This window comes from Triticum urartu, chromosome 2 (genome assembly GCF_003073215.2).
Source record: "Triticum urartu cultivar G1812 chromosome 2, Tu2.1, whole genome shotgun sequence".
Lineage (NCBI taxonomy): Eukaryota > Viridiplantae > Streptophyta > Magnoliopsida > Poales > Poaceae > Triticum > Triticum urartu.
The window spans coordinates 168724031-168747130 of record NC_053023.1 but is presented as its reverse complement, the minus strand read 5'-3'; the positions used below and the strand labels follow the sequence as shown (position 1 = coordinate 168747130).

Genomic DNA, 23100 nt, shown 5'->3' with positions numbered 1-23100 from the left:
GTGTGTTGCTGAATTCTGCTGATCTGTGTTTGAATTGCAGGGCGAGGCGAGGAGTACCTGTGTCGAGGAGCCAGGTGGGAGCGACCAGGCAGGGGCGGGTGTGACCAGGCTGGAGCGGCGAGGAACAGGCTGGGGCGGCGGCGGCGACCAAGCTGGGCACGGGGCGACCAACTACGGGCGGATGCGACCAAACTTGGCAAGGACGAGCCACTGGACGACGGAGCTGAGTGCTTGGAGACGGGCCTGAGCACCTGGAGACGAGGACTAGCACCTGGACGACGGGGCTGGGCGCCTGGAGACGAGCCCGAGCACCTAGAGACGGGGACTAGTGCCTAGACGACGAGAGGAAGAAGAAGACACACGCGTGGACGACGCGAGGAAGAAGACGATGAAAAATTCAAATCGAGGGCAAAATTGTCTAATTTGCCATTTGTCGGCTGTGTCTGAAAAAGCTAAACGCTCTTATAAAAGTTTACAGAGGGAGTACTATCTATGATACTATCATTACGACCAATCTAAGCTTTCGAGATGCTTCGCGTGACCTGCCCCTCTTGTCTTCACGTCACCCGTTCGATCGTGCGCGATCCAACGACCGGTTGGGGGGGATTGACTACGGTCACCGTACGGTGACACTTTTCCCGTTACCCGCTCACCACCGACTCCACCTCCCCCCACAAACAAAGCGCGTACCAACTGTTAACACGGGCCCGCGGTCATACGAGTACCGGGCATAAACTGCACACAAGTCCGAGGGCCTGGCCGAAAACACACCGTCAAAACGTTTTGTAAGCGATTTCGTGCCCCTTCCGCGTGCGGGCGAGCGACCTTCTCCCCCTTCCCCTTCCCTGCCGGTGGCAGCGACCGAGGCAGCCGTCGGAGCGGACGGGGCGCGCGTCGCCGAGTTTGCTCGGATCCCCCGAAGCGCGCGCGGTTCCGGCGGGCCATGGGCACGCCGGAGTTCCCTGACCTGGGGCGGCACTGCAGCGTCGGCGACTGCCACCAGATCGATTTCCTCCCCTTCACCTGCGACAGATGCGACTTCGTACGTTTCCGCCTCCCCTGTCCCTCTGAGCCGCCGTTGTGTTCGTTGACCGAATTTTACTATTGATTAGCGTGGAAATTGGATTAATTGCGTTTAGAGCTTGGGCCCGTCTGAGTATTGTTATGTGGATTATGGAACGCGAGAATCGTTCCTTCTCTGTAGACGCGGTTTCCTGAAGTAGATCCTGGGATTAGTAGTTTGGGCGGGGAGACCTTGCCTGGGTTTTACTTATTTTGATCTAGCAGCCTACTAAGAAGTAAGAACTCACCTCAGGAGATGGTGAGGGGCTAAGGGAAACCGAATTATCATTGTCAATGTCCCTTAGCCATTCATGTTGTTGCCTGGGCAGCAGGGAAGAGCCTTTCTTTCCCCAGTTCTATGCAATAGGGTGTCAACGTCTGCCATCTTGAAGCAGTGCTTCTGCTCGCTTTCTTGCTGAAGTAGAGCTATTGCGTCACTGCTAACTGCTTAGTATTTCATCAATAGTGACATGCTCTGCATGAACTTTTGGGAGATGCCGAAAGAATGCTTTGGTTGATTGAAACATTTATTTTCAAGTCCGTTGTGCTAGGTTGTTAGTTTATGGACACATGTTTCTGGACTCGAATGTAAAACCTACTTGATCTAAGTTCGTAACTGCCATTGTCATATACTAAAGTAGAAGGAACCTTTTGTAAAGCATATCATTGAAGAAACAACAGGCAAACATGTGTGCATGGTTTAAGTATAAAATACTCCTTCCGTCCCATAATATAAGATCATTTTTTAAGCTATGGTAGCTTGAAAAGCAATCTTATATTGTGGGACGGAGGGATTATGTATTTCATGAGAGCTAGCCTTTTTTAAAATTAAGGAAATATTATATTTTCAATAGTGTCCTGAAGCACACTACTTGATGCATTACTGCACTTAATAAGAAGCAACTATTGGTGTATCAAGAAATGTTGGACTCTAACCAAACTGGAAACAGAGGGAAAAAGGAAAAGAAGCTTAATCGACTAGGAGTGATATGTTTTCAATTTACACGTATGGGTGGCATTGATGATGAAAGTTGTATTCATAACCGCAGTAGCACCCAAGTCCCAAGTGTTGTTTTCAGTTGCACCCCCTGACCCCCCCCCCCCCCCCCCCCCCCCCCTTTTGATTCTCATTGCAACATGCAGTCCCTATATATTACCCTGGCGATGCTTACCTGAAGTATTTGTCTACAAATTTTGAAGTGTGGCAGAATTTCGAATACTGACTAAATATAAGAGATAAATAATCCTTTTCTTTCCACCCAAAATGTGTTCAGTCCTTCTGCACTTCCTGACTTTCTTAATATAAATATAAGATTGCACATTTGCATTGAGGATGGTAGTCATGTATAGTAATTTGTGAAGAATGGAGTTTTTTGCTGAGTTAATTGTATTCGATTTTTTTTACAGAATGCGTAGTATTTATTCTTATGGAAATTCAATTTATTTTGCATTCTGAAATTATTTGCCTTTTAAAATGCACGGGCACCTTAAGTCTAAACAGTTCTGTCATCACTGAGTGCAGCCAACCATTGTGCTAATATGGCTATTGTATGATTGTTCAGGTCTTTTGCCTTCAGCACCGAAGTTATACATCACATAAGTGTCCAAAGGCTAATAACAAGGATGTCACTGTCGTCGTCTGCCCACTATGTGCTAAAGGAGTTCGCCTGAATCCAAATGAAGATGCAAACATCACCTGGGAGTCTCATGTTAATACTGATTGTGATCCATCAAATTACCAGAGAGCAACAAAGAAAAAGAAATGCCCAGTTCCTGGGTGCAGAGAACAGCTGACATTTTCGAACACAATCATGTGCAAAGATTGTAGCAAAGAGCACTGCCTCAAGCACAGATTTGGTCCTGATCACAAGTGCCCGGGCCCAAGAAAACCGGAACCTACCTTCCCCTTTGCCAACATGCTAAGAAGAAGTCAGAAAGTTGAACCACGCGCAAACAGCAGTGGCAGTGGTTCTTCCTGGTGGAGCTCCAGCCTTTTGAATGCAGCATCAAGTTTCAGATCATCGGCAGAAGCAGGAATGCAGAAACTGAGCATTGCCACCAGCGAAGCCGTCCAGAAGGCTAAGGATGGGGTCACCCCGAGCAGCAGTGGTGGTGGCCTCGTGGAGCAATGTGTTCAGTGTCCAGCAAGGTTTTCCACTGTTGGGGCCCTAATCGAGCACGCCGAGAAATCCCATGGGAACAACTCGCAACCGAGCCGTGGCAAAGTGACGATTGATGCTTGCCCCAAATGTAGCAAGGGATTTCAAGATCCGGTGTTACTAGTGGAGCATGTTGAGAGGGAACATGGAGGAACTTCAAAAGCATAAACCTGCCCGTGAGTCATTTCACATGAGTATGTTATATGCCTGATTGCTGTGTAATTTACTCCTCATTTACTCGATTTGATTGTACTCCAGTGAGCTCTGGGCTCGAATTGTGCACATGAAAGAAAGTCTTATCTCAAGCCAAGCCATTGTCAATGGAATGAATCCCGTATTGGACACCAGAAACTAAATGTACTCCAAACTAAATTGCGAGACCCCAAACTATTGTATCTGGAGCACTGTAGCCCACTAGGCAGTCATGCAAGGACAAAACGGCTCCTGTTCTTTTTTTTAACAAAAAAAATCCATACATGGTCTATTTCTGTGATGTACAATGCACAAATTAATTTTAGTATGAAAATATGAAAAATCGTCACTTGTGTGAATAAACAAGAGCATGTTAGTTTGTTTCTTGCAAGTCGCAATTTTTCGCTAGACGTAACTAATTAAAGTACACAAATTACTATTTATAAAAACTTAGCTTTTTTTAGCGGAATAAAAACTTAGCTACTCCTGCTCGCGTGGGCGGCCCGGGACGGTGGAGGCTGCCAATTCCTCCCGCCAACGGAGAAGGTTCTTGTCGGTCTTGGAGCGATGGCCCAACTGACCATGACCTCCAAGGCTCGGTGCGTGCTTCTCCACTTCCTCCTCAGCGCTTGTAGCATTCGCCGCTTTGATCATGTCCAAGTCTGATCAGACCCCGTGGGTCACGGCCTTGGCAGGGCGACCTTCTTCCTTGCCTTCTTGTGCGCCGACGGCGCGACGATGCGGCATGGCGTTGTCTGATGGATTAGGGAAGGAGGAGAGGATCATGGGGCGTGTGATAACCAAACGACATGATTTTTATAGCGTTGGAGACCGCATGTGTGCATGCACGGAATTAGGATGGCGTTGCGCGCGTGGGGAAGTCAAGCGCTGTCAGAAACAGTCGCATGACATCAGAAACCACCGTGTGAAAGTGTTCGCACACGAACACGTCATCGTGTACCTTCAACGCCGAGGGTGATGCACCGCAGCTCATGTTGAAGGAGACCCATCCGAAAACGCGGTACGCAGGCAATCCGGCGGATGCTTTTATAGACCCGAAACCCCACACGTTCGGGATGGACCCCGTCAGGGCGCGCGACGGCTATGGGCTGTCCTAGGTCGAACTGATCGCCCCTAGGGCCTCGAGATTCGCCGCCCTGCAACAAGAAGAACGAACGAAAAACGAGGAAGAAGAAGAACTAGGGTTAAGGAGAAAAGATAAAAGATAAAAAGTGTAGATTATTTGTTCGATTGTATGTTGTTTAATCGGCCGTTACCCCTTAGGTATATAAGAGGCGGCTGGACTTCCCGTGCAAGGAAAAGACTTGGATTCACGTCCAAAACTCTAATCAAATTCTGATTGATTTTGCCTGAACTTTTCAAAACTGTTCGGTTTAAACTGGCTGCATCTTGCGGGTAATTTTTGAGGTGGTAAACGACCTCGGATGGAAACGAGCCCAAAAGCAATTTTGACCATTTCGACGAGACGAACAACTTTGATGTTGAACATTTTTTGATCAGAGGTCATCTTGAGGGTAAAATTGCTCGCGCAAAATAGGCTATTATTCGCGCTACCCATCAAACAGGGTGTCTGGTGGGGCGCGCCACTTTTGGCTCGTGATAGGCTGTATTCGGATGGCTCTAACTTTTGCATATGAACTCGGATTAGGACGATTGTTATATCAAAATCGACGGTTTCGATGAGACGAAGACAATTCGTGTAGAAAATTTTCTCATATGAGGCCATCTTGGGGGGTGTAATCAGCCGAATAGTGTTCTGAATACAAAATCTCAGTAATTTGAACATAACTTCAGCCTTAGAGATGAGACCGGATGGTTATGGCCCAAATATCAAAGTTTCTTCTTTTGACGGTACGGAACTTCCTCACTTTGAGCACTTTTCCATTTGAGACATTCTTAATTACATTTTCAACCATGCCAAAATCTGGTGTCAACAGAAAGCATCGGCTAGCCGCAACCGTGGTTCCTCATTGGACGACATGCATGTAGGCCCATAGCTGATGAAGGCTCAACCGAGTCTCCTCATCACCCATAGCGGTAGGAATGGTCAACCGAGTCTCTTCGCCCGTGCGATTGTCATCACAATTGGTGGGTCCCATAGAGGAGGAAATAGGCCAACGGAGACGGCAACTTGATGAGTGGAAAATTCATGTAGACGACACACATGGGCATCTAGCTAATTTCCACGCAAGTGCTAGTGGTACATACCGAAGTCATAAATTTTCAGTGGATTGAACCGAATATCCGAGTTTACTAGTGGCACAAACCGAATTTTCCCTGCTTTATATATGCATTTAATGAGAAGAGCAACCTTTTAAATCTCAGGACTTGGATTCTAAGAGCATCTCCAACCACACATAGTTAATTTGGGCCCCTATATGTCCACGGACGCCCATGACGCGCATAGACGATGTCCGTGTCTACGGCCATCTCCCTCATATTCAAACCCCCAAATTCATACACAAGCATGCATCGTAGATCAACACACGTACTTTCATTCGATAGCACTTAGTTCATACATAGTTCAAACATAGCATAGGGGTAGTTCATCAGACAACCAAAAATGATGGCATGTTCTACTAGTTCATCATAACTAAAGTAAGACTATAGATAGGCGATAGGGGAAGTTCATCGACGGTCGTCCTTGTCCTCTTTGTCATGGAAGCAGCGCTCGAATATTACATAGGGGTCGAGGCGGATATGCTCGATGCTGGAGGTGGATGTGTTGGAGGCAGCAGCGGACATGTTCTCATCCTCTTTTGGGGGAAGGCCAACAAGGGCACAACAGTCAGGGCTCGCTTGACCACGAGGGGATAGGTCGCTCATGCTTGTTGCTTCATCGGGATCCATGCATCCTCCTCATTGCCCTCTATGGCATGGTGCGCCTTATCCCTCTCATGACGGGCACACCATCCCTCAATCTCGGACGCGCCACCGCAGTCGTTGCATCTGTGGCCTTGCGGATTGCTGCCATTTGCCTCGGACTCCTCGGACGGTGTTGTGGGGACAAGGACCAAGTGTGATGCGGAGCATCCTACGGTCATCCCCATTAACTTGCCATCATCATCCCAATAACCAAGAGGACCAATGACTAGAGCACGTACAAGAGCTCTCAGAACCGAGGTTACCTCTCTCCTTATTGAGCTTCCCTTTGATTCACATGAGACATGGCTACCACCTCAAGTGGAGATGCTATGTGTGCTTAGGTATCAAGAAGATAACATCGGAGACACTCGGAAGGAAGAACTAGTCACCACGGATGCGGACCAAGAGGCACATCAAGTGAGGTCCCTGAAATGCTACAACGACCGGACATCCGGTCCCTCCCTGGATTTTCGGCGACCCTAAGTCAAAGCCAAGCGCCACGGGACGGTGCCCGACGGAGCTACAACGGCTGGACACCTGGCGCCCCATCGACTAGCGAGACATCTGGCGCCTCCTAGGAATTCGGCCCTGAATGTCTAGAACCAGTGTGAATCAATCGGCCACCCGGCTGGACATCCGACTCCTCACGAACGGTCGGATATCCGGCTCCTCACAAACGGTCGGACATCCTCGTCTGACTAGACAACTGACGCATGTGCACGCAGCCACGGGCCAAGAGGCCATGTAACCCCTCTCTCTCTCTCTCTCCCTCTCTCTCTCTCTATCCTCCCAACCTCGCCCTAGACTATATATAGGCCATCCCCTTCCTCTTATTAGGGTTAGCAAAGTATATAAGATGAACTAGAGAGCTTTGCTCCTTACCTACCTATCCCATGGAGATCAAGACCTCCATGTGAGAAGATCCCTAGTGGATACAAGGCCCCTCTAAGGGAAGATCCCTAGTGGCTACAGGGCCCCTCTAAGGGAAGATCCTCCATGGATACAAGGCCCCTCTAAGGGAAGACCCTAGTTTATGCGCTATTCCGTAAGGGACCGATTGGATCCAAAAGTTTAATGCTATGGTTAGAATTTATTCTTAATACTTTTCTCGTGGTTGCGAATGCTTGCGAGGGGGTTAATCATAAGTAGGAGGTTTGTTCAAGTAAGAACATGAAGAAACAAGTTGAGGACGGCCAACAACTTTCACCACATGAAGAAACAAGTTCAACTCATGAAGAAACAAGTTCTAAAGACTATACGACAAGTTTGAAGAGAACAAGTGATACGTCCATTTTGCATCATGTTTTCCTACTGTTATTTATGATGTTTTTATGCATAATAATGCCTTTTGGAATAATTCTAATGCATTCTCTCTCATAATATGCAAGGTACACACAAGGCTACCTATTCTGCATAACTCCAAACAAGCTGAAACTTTACGGAGAATTTTTATGGAATATATGAAGAATATTGGAGCAAATAAGTACTAGAGGGGGCCCACCAGGTGGGCACAACCCACCTGGGCATGCCAGGGAGCCCAGGCGCGCCCTGGTGGGTTATGCTCACCCAGGCCCACCTCCGGTGCCCATCTTCTGGTTTATATAAGTCATTTTGACATAGAAAAATAAATAGAGGACATTCGGGATGGAGCGCCGCCGTCTCGATGCGGAACTTGGGTAGGAGCACTTTTGCCCTCCGGCGGAACGATTCCGTCGGGGGAACTTCCCTCCCGGAGGGGGAAACCATCGTCATCATCATCACCAGCAACTCTCCCATCTTGGGGAGGGCAATCTCCATCAACATCTTCACAGCACCATCTTATCTCAAACCCTAGTTCATCTCTTGTGTTCAATCTTTGTACCGGAACTATAGATTGGTGCTTGTGGGTGACTAGTAGTGTTGATTACATACTGTAGTTGATTACTATATGGTTTATTTGGTGGAAGATTATATGTTCAGATCCAATATGCTATTTAATACCCCTCTGATCTTGAGCATGATTATCATTTGTGAGTAGTTACTTCTGTTCCTGAGGTCACGGGAGAAATCCTGTTGCAAGTAATCATGTGAATTTGATATGTGTTCGATATTTTGATAGTATGTATGTTGTGATTTCCTTAGCGGTGTCATGTGAACGTCGACTACATGACACTTCACCATATTTGGGCCTAAGGGAATGCATTATGGAGTAGTTATTAGATGATGGGTTGCGAGAGTGACAGAATCTTAAACCCTAGTTTATGCGCTATTCCGTAAGGGACCGATTGGATCCAAAAGTTTAATGCTATGGTTAGAATTTATTCTTAATACTTTTCTCGTGGTTGCGAATGCTTGCGAGGGGGTTAATCATAAGTAGGAGGTTTGTTCAAGTAAGAACAACACCTAAGCACCGGTCCACCCACATATCAAATTATCAAAGTAGTGAACACGAATCAAATCAACATGATGAAAGTGAGTAGATGAAATTCCCGTGTACCCTCAAGAACGCTTTGCTTACTATAAGAGACCGTTTTGGGATGTCCTTTGCCTCAAAAGGATTGGGCTATCTTGCTGCACTTTGCTACTATTATCGTTACTTGCTCGTTACAAATTATCTTGCTATCCAACTACTCTGTTACTTACAATTTCAGCACTTGCAGACATTACCTTGCTGAAAACCACTTGTCATTTCCTTCCGCTCCTCGTTGGGTTTGACACTCTTACTTATCGAAAAGAGCTACATTTGATCCCCTATACTTGTGGGTCATCAAGGCTATTTTTGGGCGTCGTTGCCGGTGAGTGAAGCGCCTTTGGTAAGTGGAATTTGGTAAGGAAACATTTATATAGTGTGCTGAAATTTATCACTTGCTACTATGGAAAACAATCCTTTGAGGGGTTTGTTCGGGGTATTTTCACCTCGTCCAGAACAACAATTAGCTAGCCCTCAACCTACTGCACCTACTGAAAATATTGAATATGAAATTCCTTCAGGTATGATAGAACAACTGCTAGCTAATCCTTATGCAGGAGATGGAACTGAACATCCTGATATGCACTTGATATATGTGGAAAAATTTGTGGATTGTTTAAGCTTGTAGGTTTACCCGGAGATGAAGTTAAGAAAAAGGTTCTCCCCTTATCTTTGAAGGGAAAATCATTGGCATGGTATAGGCTATGCGATGATATTGGATCTTAGAATTGGAATCGATTGAAATTGGAGTTTCACAAAAAAATTGTCATATGCATCTTGTTCATCGTGATTGGAATTCCATATATAACTTTTGGCCTCGTGAAGGAGAAAGTATCGCTCTAGCTTGGGAGAGGCTAAAGTCAATGTTACATTCATGCCCCAATCATGAGCTCTCAAGAGAAATTATTATCCAGAATTTTTATGCTCGGCTTTCTCATAATGATCGATCCATGCTTGATACTTCTCGTGCTGGTTCTTTTATGAAGAAGACTATTGAATTCTGGTGGATCTATTGGAAAGAATTAAACGCAACTTTGAAGATTGGGAACTCAACGAAGGTAAAGAGTTAGGTATTAAGTTTGAGTATGATTGTGTTAAACCTTTTATGAATATCGATGCTTTTCAAAAGTTTAGCACTAAATTTGGACTTGACTCTGAGATAGTAGCCTCTTTTTGTGAATCATTTACTACAATGTTGATCTCCCTAAGGATAAGTGGTTCAAATATCACCCACCTATTAAAGAAGAAATAGAACCGGTACTAGCTAAAGAGGAAACTATTATTTATAATGTTGATCCAGTTGTTCCTATTGCTTATATTGAGAAACCAACTTTCCCTGTTAGGATAAAGGAACATGCTAAAGTTTCAACTGTGGTTAACAAAAAAGTTATATTAGAACACCCAAACCTGATGAACAAATCAAAGTAGAACCTAGTGTTGCTATGGTTAAGGATCTCCTGGAAGAAAATATAGATGGGCATGTTATATACTTCTGTAATGAAGCTACTAGAATTGTCAAACCTGATAAAACAAATAATCATAGACCCTTTGTTGGCATGCCCGTTGTCTCAGTTAAAATAGGAGATCACTGTTATCATGGTTTATGCGACATAGGTGCTAGCGTGAGTGCTATTCCTTTTACCTTAAATCAAGAAATTATGAATGACATAGCACCCGCAGAGATAGAAGACATATATGTTACTATTAAACTTGCTAATAGAGATACTATTCCACCAATCGGGATTGTTAGAGATGTAGAAGTCTTGTGTGGGAAAATAAAATACCCTACTCATTTCCTTGTTCTTGGTTTCACACAAGATGAATTCTGTCCCATTATTTTTGGTAGACCTTTCTTGAACACCGTTAATGCTAAAATAGATTGTAAGAAACAAAATATCGGTGTCAGCTTTGGTGAGGAGTCTCATGAGTTTAATTTTTCCAAGTTTAGTAGAAAGCTTCATGAAAAAGAATTGCCTAGTAAAGATGAAATAATTGGTCTTGCTTCTATTGTTGTGCCTCCTACTGAACCACTAGAACAATATTTTCTAGACCATGAAAATGATTTACATATGCATGAAAGAAATGAAATAGATGCGATTTTCTTTGAACAACGTCCTCTTCTTAAACACAATTTGCCTATTGAAACTCCAGGAGGTCCTCCTCCACCTAAAGGTGATCCTGTGTTTGAATTAAAACAATTGCCAGACACTTTGAAATATGCTTATCTTGATGAAAAGAAGATATATCCTGTTATTATTAGTGCTAACCTTTCAGAACATGAAGAAGAAATATTATTGAAAGTTCTAAGGAAGCACTGAGCTGCTATTGGATATACTCTTGATGATTTAAAGGGCAATAGTCCCACTCTATGTCAGGACAAGATTAATATGGAACCTGATGCTAAAACCGTTGATGATCACCAACGTCGGTTAAATCCGAAAATGAAGGAAGTGGTAAGAACGGAAATCTGAAAACTTCTAGAAGCAGGTATAATCTATCCTATAGCTGATAGTAGAAGGGTAAGTCTTGTTCATTGTGTCCCTAAGAAAGGAGGTATTACTGTTGTTCCTAATGATAAGAATGAACTTATTCCACAAAGAATTGTTACAGGCTATAGAATGGTAATTAATTTTAGAAAATTAAACAAAGCAACTAGAAAAGATCATTACCCTCTCCCTTTTATTGATCATGCTTGAAAGATTGTCTAAGCACACACATTTTTGCTTCCTTGATGGATATTCTAGTTTTTCACAAATACCTGTTTCTTAACCTGATCAAGAAAAGACCACTTTCACGTGTCCCTTTGAAACTTATGCTTATAGACGTATGCCTTTTGGTTTATGCAATGCACCTGCTACCTTTCAAAGATGTATGACTGCTATATTCTCTGAATTTTGTGAAAATATTGTTGAGGTTTTCATGGATGACTTCTCTGTTTATGGGAAGTCTTTTGATGATTGTTTAAGCAATCTTGATCTAGTTTTGCAGAGATGCGAGCAAACAAATCTTGTCTTGAATTGGGAGAAGTGCCACTTTATGGTTAATGAAGGTATTGTTTTGGGCCATAAAATTTCTGAAAGAGGTATTGAAGTGGACAAAGCTAAGGTTGACGCAATTGAGAAAATGCCATGTCCTAAAGATATCAAAGGTATTCGTAGTTTCTTAGGTCATGCTGGTTTCTATAGGAGATTTATCAAAGACTTTTCAAAAATTTCTAGGCCCCTCACAAATCTTTTGCAAAAGGATGTCCCTTTTGTTTTTGATGATGATTGTTTAGACGCCTTTGAAACACTCAAGAAAGGTTTAATTTCTTCACCTATTGTTCAACCATATGATTGGAACTTGCCTTTGGAAATTATGTGTGATGCTAGTGATTATGATGTTGGTGTTGTTCTAGGACAAAGAGTTGATAAGAAACTGAATATTATTCATTATGCTAGTAAAACTCTAGACAATGCTCAACGAAATTATGCTACTACTGAAAAAGAATTTCTAGCAGTGGTGTTTACTTGTGATAAATTTAGATCTTACATTGTTGATTCAAAAGTCATTGTTCACACCGATCATGCTGCTATAAAATATCTTATGGAAATGAAAGATGCTAAACCTAGACTTATTCGATGGGCTCTCTTGCTACAAGAATTTGATTTGCATATCACTGATAGAAAAGGAGCTGAGAACCCCATAGCTGATAAATTGTCTAGGCTTGAAAATGTGCTTGATGACCCACTACCTATTGATGATAGTTTTCCTGATGAGCAGTTAGCTGCAATAAATGTTTCTAATAACACTCCTTGGTATGCTAACTATGCTAATTACATTGTTGCTAAATATTTACCACCTAGCTTTACATACCAACAAAAGAAAAAGATCTTTTATGATTTAAGACACTACTTTTGGGATGACCCACATCTTTATAAAGAAGGAATATATGGTATTATTAGACGTTGTGTACCTGAGCATGAACAGGGACAAATCGTATGGAAATGTCACCCTGAATCTTATGGAGGGCATCATGTGGGAGACAGAACTGCTCATAGGGTATTGCAATCTGGATTTTATTGGCCTACTCTCTTCAAGGATGTCCGTAAGTTCGTCTTATCTTGTGATGAATGCGAAAGAATAGGTAATATCGGTAAGCATCAAGAAATGCCTATGAATTATTCACTCGCTGTTGAACCATTTGATGTTTGGGGATTTGATTACATGGGACCTTTTCCTTCCTCTAATGGGTATACACATATTTTGGTTGATGTTGATTATGTTACTAAATGGGTAGAAGCTATTCCAACCAGTAGTGCTGATCAGAAAACCTCTATTAAAATGTTGAAGGAAGTTATTTTCCCAAGGTTTGGAGTTCCTAGATATTTAATGACTGGTGGTGGTTCACACTTTATTCATGGCGCTTTTTGTAAAATGCTTGCCAAGTATGATGTTAACTATAGAATTGCATCACCCTATCATCCTCAGTCTAGTGGTCAAGTTGAACTTAGCAATAAAGAAATAAAATTAATTTTGCAAAAGACTGTCAATAGGTCTCGAAAGAATTGGTCTCAGAAATTAGATGATGCACTTTGGGCTTATAGAACAGCATATAAAAATCCTATGGGTATGTCTCCTTACAAAATCGTTTATGGAAAAGTTTGTCATTTTCCTCTTGAGTTAGAACATAAAGCATATTGGGCAATCAAAGAACTCAACTATGATTTCAAACTTGCCGGTGAAAAGAGGTTATTTGATATTAGCTCACTAGATGAATGGAGAACCCAAGCTTATGAAAATGCCAAGTTATTTAAAGAAAAAGTTAAAGATGGCATGATAAAAGAATCCAAATGCGTGAGTTTAAAGTTGGAGAATATGTTATTTTGTACAACTCTTGTTTCAGATTCTTTGCATGAAAACTCCTCTCCAAATGGGAAGGACCCTATGTTATCGAGGAGGTTTATCGGTCTGGAGCTATCGAAATGAATAATGCCAAAGGTACTGACCCGAAGGTTGTTAATGGGCAACGAATAAAACATTATATATTAGGTACACCCATTAATGTTGAAAGTAATATTATCCAAACTTTAACACTGGAGGAACACATAAAAGATTCCTTCCGGAACACTCCGAAATCGTGAAAAAGAGGAGGTACATGATACGGTAAGTAAATGGACTTCGAAAAATCCGCGAAAATATTTTTTGTCAGTTTTGGAATATTTAGAAAATTAGGAAAATAAGAAACTTCCAGGAAAGTGACCCTGGTGGGCACAAGACACCAGGGCAAGCCAGGCGTGCCCAGGTGGGTTGTGCCCACCTGAGGCACCTTCCGGACTCCGTTTTTCTTCCATTTGCTTGTTTCCCAAGATAAAAAATCTTTATATACCCCCCGAAACCATTGACCACTGATAACCCACAAGTATAGGGGATCACAATAGTTTTCGAGGGTAGAGTATTCAACCCAAATTTATTGATTCGACACAAGGGGAGCCAAAGAATATTCTCAAGTATTAGCAGCTGAGTTGTCAAATTCAACCACAGCTGGAAACTTAATATCTGCAGCAAGGTATTTAGTAGCAACTAGCAAGGTAATATGATAGTAGTGGTAACGGTAGCAAAAGGTAATGATAGCAAAAGTAATGTTTTTGGTAGTTTGTAGTGATTGTAACAATAGCAACGGAAAAGTAAATAAGCAGAGAACAATATATGGAAAGCTTGTAGGCAATGGATCGGTGATAGAGAATTATGCCAGATGCGGTTCATCATGTAACAGTCATAACCTAGGGTGACACAGAACTAGCTCCAATTCATCAATGTAATGTAGGCATGTATTCCGAATATAGTCATGCGTGCTTATGGAAAAGAACTTGCATGGCATCTTTTGTCCTACCCTCCCGTGGCAGCGGGGTCCTAGCGGAAACTAAGGGATATTAAGGCCTCCTTTTAATAGAGTACCGGACCAAAGCATTAACACATAGTGAATACATGAACTCCTCAAACTACGGTCATCACCGGGAGTGGTCCCGATTATTGTCACTTCGGGGTTGCCGGATCATAACACATAGTAGGTGACTATAGACTTGCAAGATAGGATCAAGAACTCTCATATATTGATGAAAAAATAATAGGTTCAGATCTGAAATCATGGCACTCGGGCCCTAGGACAAGCATTAAGCATAGCAAAGTCATAGCAACATCAATCTCAGAATATAGTGGATACTAGGGATCAAACCCTAACAAAACTAACTTGATTACATGATAAATCTCATCCAACCCATCACCGTCCAGCAAGCCTACGATGGAATTACTCATGCACGACGGTGAGCATCATGAAATTGGTGATGGAGGATGGTTGATGATGACGATGGCGACGGATTCCCCTCTTCGGAGCCCTGAACGGACTCCAGATCAGCCCCCCGAGAGGTTTTAGGGCTTGGTGGCGGCTTCGTATCGTAAAACGCGATGAATCCTTCTCCTTTATTTTTTCTCCCCGAAAGTGAATATATAGAGTTGGGGTTGAGGTCGGGGGAGCTCCAGGGGGCCCACGAGGTAGGGGGGGGTACCCCCACCCTCGTGGCTAGGGTGTGACCCCCCTGGTCTTGATCTTTTGCCAGTATTTTTTATTATTTCCAAAAAGACGCTCCATGGAGTTTCAGGTCATTCCGAGAACTTTTGTTTCTGCACATAAATAACACCATGGCAATTTTGCTGAAAACAGTGTCAGTCCGGGTTAGTTCCATTCAAATCATGCAAGTTAGAGTCCAAAACAAGGGCAAAAGTGTTTGGAAAATTAGATACGACGGAGACGTATCAACTCCCCCAAGCTTAAACCTTTGCTTGTCCTCAAGCAATTCAGTTGACAAACTAAAAGTGATAAAGAAAAACTTTTACAAACTCTGTTTGCTCTTGTTGTTGTAAATATGTAAAGCCAGCATTCAAGTTTTTAGCAAAGATTATGAACTAATCATATTCACAATAACACTTAGGTCTCATGTTTACTCATATCAATGGCATAATCAACTAGCGAGCAATAATAATAAATCTCGGATGACAACACTTTCTCAAAACAATCATAATATGATATAACAGGATGGTATCTCGCTAGCCCTTTATGAGACCGCAAAACATAAATGCAGAGCACCTTTAAAGATCAAGGACTGACTAGACATTGTAATTCATGGTAAAAGAGATCCAGCCAAGTCATACTCAATGTAAACTAATAGTAATGAATGCAAATGACAGCGGTGCTCTCCAACTGGTGCTTTTTAATAAGAGGATGATGACTCAACATAAAAGTAAATAGATAGGCCCTTCGCAGAGGGAAGCAGGGATTTGTAGAGGTGCCAGAGCTCGGTTTTGAAATAGAGGTGAATAATATTTTGAGCGGTATACTTTCATTGTCAACATAACAACTAAGAGATGGCGATATCTTCCATGCTACACACATTATAGGCGGTTCCCAAACAGAAAGGTAAAGTTTATACTCCCCCTCCACCAACAAGCATCAATCCATGGCTTGCTCGAAACAACGAGTGCCTCCAACTAACAAGAGTCCCAGGGGAAGTTTTGTTTGCAATTATTTTGATTTAGTTTGCATAAAGCATGGGACTGGGCATCCCAGTGACCAGCCATTTTCTCGTGAGTGAGGAGCGGAGTCCACTCCTCTTGAGAATAACCTGCCTAACATGGAAGATACAGACAACCCTAGTTGATACATGAGCTATTCGAGCATACAAAACAGGATATTTATTTGAAGGTTTAGAGTTTGGCACATACAAATTTACTTGGAACGGCAGGTAGATACCGTATATAGGTAGGTATGGTGGACTCATATGGAATAACTTTGGGGTTTATGGGATTGGATGCACAAGCAGTATTCCCTCTTAGTACATATGGAGGCTAGAAAAAGACTGGGAAGCGACCAGCTAGAGAGCGACAACAGTCATGAACATGCATCAAAATTAATCAACACCGAATGCAAGCATGAGTAGGATATAATGCACCATGAACATAAATATCGTAGAGGCTATGTTGATTTTGTTTCAACTACATGCGTGAAGATGTGCCAAGTCAAGCCAGTCGAATCATTCAAAAGAGGATACCACCCTATCATACCACATCACAACCAATTTAATAGCATGTTGGCATGCAAGATAAACCATTATAAGCTCCTAGATAATTAAGCATGGCACAAGAAACTATGATCTCTAATTGTCAGTGCAAACATGTTTATTCATAATAGGCTGGATCAGGAACGATGAACTAATCATATTTACAAAAACAAAAGAGGTCGAGTTCATACCAGCTTTTCTCATCTCAATAAGTTCATCATATAATCATCCTTATTGCCTTTCACTTGCACGACCGAACGATGTGGATAATAATAATAGTGTACGTGCATTGGACTAAGCTGGAATCTGCAAGAATTCAATAAACAGGAGAAGACAAGGCAATATGAGCTCTTTTATCAAATCAACAATAATGCATATAAGAGCCAGTTCAACAATTTAATTATGGTCTTCTCCTATCGACCCCCAAAGAAATAAAACTATTTACACGAGAAAGCTCCCAACAAGCAAAAGAAGAGCAGGAAATCTTTTTGGGTTTTCTTTTTAATTACTACTACAAGCATGGAAATTAAAACTAGCTAAAAGCTACAGCTATTTTTTTTGGTTTTTCTTAAGGTTTATTAAGCACACAAGAAGAAAGCATAAAAAGAGAAAATAAACAAGCATGGATATTACGATGAAAAAGTATGAGCACCGACATCTAGCAATGAGTGTGTGAACATGAATATAATGTCGGTGAGAAATACATACTCCCCCAAGCTTAGGCTTTTGGCCTAAGTTGGTCTATGGCCACGGTTGGCCTGGCGGATATCCATAGTAATAGTTGGGGTCGTACTGCGAAGAAGAAGACTCTGATTGCCACTGGTTGGCAATCATCTACGGATCCCACCGGTAATTAGACTGTCATGGAGGATCAACTTGTGGTTCCGACTCTGGCTCTATGGCTGATGTAGGGTTCCGGTAAGCGTGAATGTCCTCCGGCGAGACGAGGTACTGGCCTGTAGATAAATCAAACAAGGAAGGAGCAGGCAATGTGATAGTCTCAGGATGACGTTTATCAAAGAACAATTTGTATTTAAGCTCCCCTTCCCTATTCTTTACAATAAAATCATGCGCTACCATACTCTTATAATCTAAATAAACAGTAGGCAGCAATTTTTCTTCTTTTTCATAGTGCCTAATGGGTATGTTATAATATGCAGCAAGGCGTGAAGCATAGATACCACCAAAGATGGGGCCCTTTGTACGGTCCAGACTTAACCATTTAGCAATAATACCGCCCATACTAACAGAGTCGTCATGGAAAATAAAAATATCAGGAACACTAAGGTTTCCACAGTTTCCGCGACCAATTAAGCAACGACTAGCAAATATTGCAAAGTAGAGTAGAACAGGAAAAATGTATGCTAGTGATTCTTGCATCGGAAACCTTCATAGTTTCCCCTATAGTGATAGTGTCAATAAACCCATCCACGTCTTTACGATGTGGTTCCTCTAAGCTACCCTCGAAAGGTATTTTGCAAACCCTGCAAAATTCATATAGTGACATCTTCTTAACCACATCATATAAATGAAACTCTACTGAAGGAGGTGATTCCCTAGGGTAATAGTAGAAGTTTTGCACAAAAGTGTTGGTGAGTAAGAGATACTGTTCGCGTTGGTCGCGGAGGAAGTCGGTGAGGCCTGCATTCTTAGCCAATTCATAAAAATCCTCATAAATCCCGGTTGCTCTCAAGAAATCATCGGAGGGCCATTCACACGGCCTAACTTCCGTGGTGCGAGGCAGATTATATTTGGGCTTCTTTGCTTCTTCATTTTGCTTTTCCTTCGAACTTCGGCTTGATGAGCCCCTCAAAAATCTCTTCATTATTTTCTGAGAAATTCTGAAATTTTTAGTAACTTCAAATAAAAGTAAACTAAACTTAACAAAACTGATAGCAACTACTCCTACAAGTGCCTAGAGCCTATATCATGCATCAGAACTACTTGGAACCATATAAATTTGACATGCAAGCTCAAGAACAGGGTCACCTAGGCAGCACAAATTTGCAATGAATAAAGCACTAGAACAAAAACTAATTGGACCAACGGAGGAGTCACATACCAAGGAACAACCACCCAAGCAGTTTTGTGAGAGGTGCTTTGAGCAAGGAGATCGAAAATGGCAGCAAAATGAGCTTGGACTCGGGTTTGAACTGGATAATGGTGTTTGTGGGAGGAAGGAGTGTGTGGGTGCAGGAATAAGTGGAGGAGGGCCACCGTAGGCCCATGAGGCAGGGGGCGCGCCCAGGGGGGTAGGGCGCGCCCTCCACCCTCGTGGCCAGGTGGATGCCCCCCCTGCTGTGTTCTCAGTGCCAAATATTCTCAAACATTTCAGAAAAAGTCATATTTAAATTTCAGGGCATTTGGAGAACTTTTATTTTCGGGGTATTTTTATATTGCACGGATAATTCAGATAACAGACAGAAAATACTATTTTTATTTTATTTAATATAAATAACAGAAAGTAAAAGGAGGGTACAGAGAGTTGTGTATTCTAAATTCATCCATCTCATGATCATCAAAAGGAATCCATTAACAAGGTTGATCAAGTCTTGTTAACAAACTCATTCCGAATAACATGGAACCGGAGAATTTTCGAATAACACTAGGTTACCTCAACGGGGATATGCACATCCCCAACAATAAGAATATCATATTTCTTCTTGACAGTAGGAAGAGGAAATTCAAAACCTCCAAAAATAATCGATGTAATTTTTCCAATAGAATTGATACTGTGGACTTGAGGTTGTTTCCTCAGAAAGTGTACCGTATGCTCATTACCATTAACATGAAAAGTGACATTGCCTTTGTTGCAATCAATAACAGCCCCTGTAGTATTCAAAAAGGGTCTTCCAAGAATAATGGACATACTATTGTCCTCGGGAATATCAAGAATAACAAAGTTCGTTAAAATAGTAACGTTTGTAACCACAACAGGCACATCCTCACAAATACCGACAGGTATAGCAGTTGATTTATCAGCCATTTGCAAAGATATTTCAGTAGGTGTCAACTTATTCAAATTAAGTCTATGATATAAAGAGAGAGGCATAACACTAACACCGGCTCCAAGATCACATAAAGCAGTTTTAACATAGTTTCTTTTAGTGGAGTATGGTATAGTGGGTACTCATGGATCTCCAAGTTTCTTTGGTATTCCACCCTTAAAAGTATAATTAGCAAGCATGGTGGAGATTTCAGCTTCCGGTATTTTTCTTTTATTAGTAACAATTTCTTTCATGTACTTAGCATAAGGGTTCATTCTAAGCATATCAGTTAATCACATACGCAAAAAGATAGGTCTAATCATTTCAGCAAAGCGCTCAAAATCCTCATCATCCTTTTTCTTGGATGGTTTGGGAGGAAAAGTCATGGGTTTCTGAACCCATGGTTCTCTTTCTTTACCATGTTTCCTAGCAACAAAGTCTCTCTTGTCATAACGTTGATTCTTTGATTTGGGTTATCAAGATCAACAGCAGGTTCAATTTCTATATCATTATCATTGCTAGGTTGAGCATCAACATGAACATTATCATTAACATTATCACTAGTTTCAGGTTCATTACCAGATTGTGTTTCAGCATCAGAAATAGAAATATCATTTGGATTCTCGGGTGTTTCAGCTATAGGTTCTCTAGAAGCACGTAAAGTCCTATCATTCTTCTTTTTCTTCCTTTTAAAAGGACTAGGTGCATCTATATTATTTCTCTAAGTATCTTGCTCAATTCTCTTAGGGTGGCCTTCAGGATACAAAGGTTCCTGAGTCATTTTACCAGTTCTAGTAGCCACTCTAACAACATAGTCATTATTCTTACTATTCAATTCATTGAGCAAATCATTTTGAGCTTTAAGTACTTGTTCTACTTGAGTGGTAACCATAGAAGCATGTTTACTAATAAGTTTAAGTTCACCTTTGACATTAGCCATATAATCACCCAAGTGTTCAAGCATATCAGCACTACATTTTAATTCTCTACCAAAATAAGCATTAAAGTCTTCTTGCTTAGCCATAAATTTATCAAACTCATCTAAGCATGGGCTAGCAAACTTAGTAAATGGGATTTCAGCTTTATCATATCTATAGAGAGAATTTACCTTTACTACTTGTGTCGGGTTATCAAGACCATGTATTTCCTCAGTAGGCGGTAAATTAAGACCATGTATTTCTTCAATAGGAGATAAATTCTTAACATCTTCAGCTTTAATACCCTTTTCTTTCATGGATTTCTTTGCCTCTTGCATATCTTCAAGACTGAGAAATAGAACACCCCTTTTCTTCAGAGTTGGTTTAAGAATAGGCTCAGGAGCTGGCTCAGGAAGTGTCCAATTATTTTCATTTGTCAACATATTATTCAATAGAATTTCAGCTTCATCTGGTGTTCTTTCCCTGAAAACAAAACCAACACAACTATCCAGGTAATCTCTGGAAGCATCGGTTAGTCCATTATAAAAGATATCAAGTATTTCATTTTTCTTAAGAGGATGATCAGGCAAAGCATTAAGTAATTGGAGAAGCCTCCCCCAAACTTGTGGGAGACTCTCTTCTTCAATTTGCACAAAATTATATATATCCCTTAAAGCAGCTTGTTTCTTATGAGCAGGGAAATATTTAGCAGAGAAGTAGTAAATCATATCCTGGGGACTACGCACACAACTAGGATCAAGAGAATTAAACCATATCTTAGCATCACCCTTTAATGAGAACGGAAATATTTTAAGGATATAAAAGTAGCGAGTTCTCTCATCATTAGTGAACAGGGTAGCTATATCATTTAATTTAGTAAGATGTGCCACAACAGTTTCAGATTCATAGCCATAAAAAGGATCAGATTCAACCAAAGTAATTATATCAGGATCAACAGAGAATTCGTAATCCTTATCAGTAACATAGATAGGTGAAGTAGCAAAAGTAGGGTCAGGTTTCATTCTAGCATTAAGGGATTGTTGCTTCCATTTAGCTAATAACCTCTTTAGATCATATCTATCATTGCAAGCAAGAATAGCTCTAGCAGATTCTTCATCCAGAACATAACCCTCAGGAACAATAGGCAATTTATATTTATTAGGGGGAGAGTCTTCATCATCACTTTCATCAATATTATCAGTTTCAATAATTTTATTCTCTCTAACCCTAGCAAGTTGTTCATCAAGAAATTCTCCAAGTGGCACAGTAGTATCAAGCATAGAAGTAGTTTCATCATAAGTATCATGCATAGTAGAAGTAGCATCATCAATAACATGTGACATATCAGAATGAATAGCAGAAGCAGGTTTAGGTGTCGCAAGCTTACTCAAAATAGAAGGTGAATCAAGTGCAGAGCTAGATGGCAGTTCCTTACCCCCCTCGTGGTTGAGGGATAAATCTTGGTTCTTGGATCTTTCAAGTTCTTCATAATGATAAGCAGATATAAATCCCAAGTGACTCAAAGAATAGAGCTATGCTCCCCGGCAATGGCGCCAGAAAATAGTCTTGATAACCCACAAGTATAGGGGATCGCAACAGTTTTCGAGGGTAGAGTATTCAACCCAAATTTATTGATTCGACACAAGGGGAGCCAAATAATATTCTCAAGTATTAGCAGCTGAGTTGTCAATTCAACCACACCTGGAAACTTAATATCTCCAGCAAGGTATTTAGTATCAAGGTAATATGATAGTAGTGGTAACGGTAGCAAAAGGTAATGATAGCAAAAGTAATGTTTTTGGTATTCTGTAGTGATTGTAACAATAGCAACGAAAAAGTAAATAAGCATAGAACAATATATGGAAAGCTCGTAGGCAATGGATCGGTGATAGAGAATTATGCCGGATGCGGTTCATCATGTAACAGTCATAACCTAGGGTGACACAGAACTAGCTCCAATTCATCAATGTAATGTAGGCATGTATTCCGAATATAGTCATATGTGCTTATGGAAAAGAACTTGCATGCCATCTTTTGTCCTACCCTCCCGTGGCAGCGGGGTCCTAGCGGAAACTAAGGGATATTAAGGCCTCCTTTTAATAGAGTACCGGACCAAAGCATTAACACATAGTGAATACATGAACTCCTCAAACTACGGTCATCACCGGGAGTGGTCCCGATTATTGTCACTTCGGGGTTGCCGGATCATAACACATAGTAGGTGACTATAGACTTGCAAGATAGGATCAAGAACTCTCGTATATTGATGAAAACATAATAGGTTCAGATCTAAAATCATGGCACTCGGGCCCTAGTGACAAGCATTAAGCATAGCAAAGTCATAGCAACATCAAT

The 23100-nt window shown here is 41.6% G+C and overlaps 1 protein-coding gene across 1 annotated transcript; it reads left to right on the top strand.

Moving 5' to 3' along the window:
• The first annotated feature begins 745 nt into the window (after nucleotides 1-745).
• LOC125536563 (zinc finger AN1 and C2H2 domain-containing stress-associated protein 16-like) lies at nucleotides 746-3526 on the top strand. The gene is made up of 2 exons (XM_048699798.1): nucleotides 746-1042; nucleotides 2625-3526. Exons 1-2 carry the CDS (start codon nucleotides 944-946, stop codon nucleotides 3387-3389), a joined length of 864 nt encoding a protein of 287 aa, XP_048555755.1. The 5' UTR covers nucleotides 746-943; the 3' UTR covers nucleotides 3390-3526.
• Nucleotides 3527-23100: the final 19574 nt, after the last annotated feature.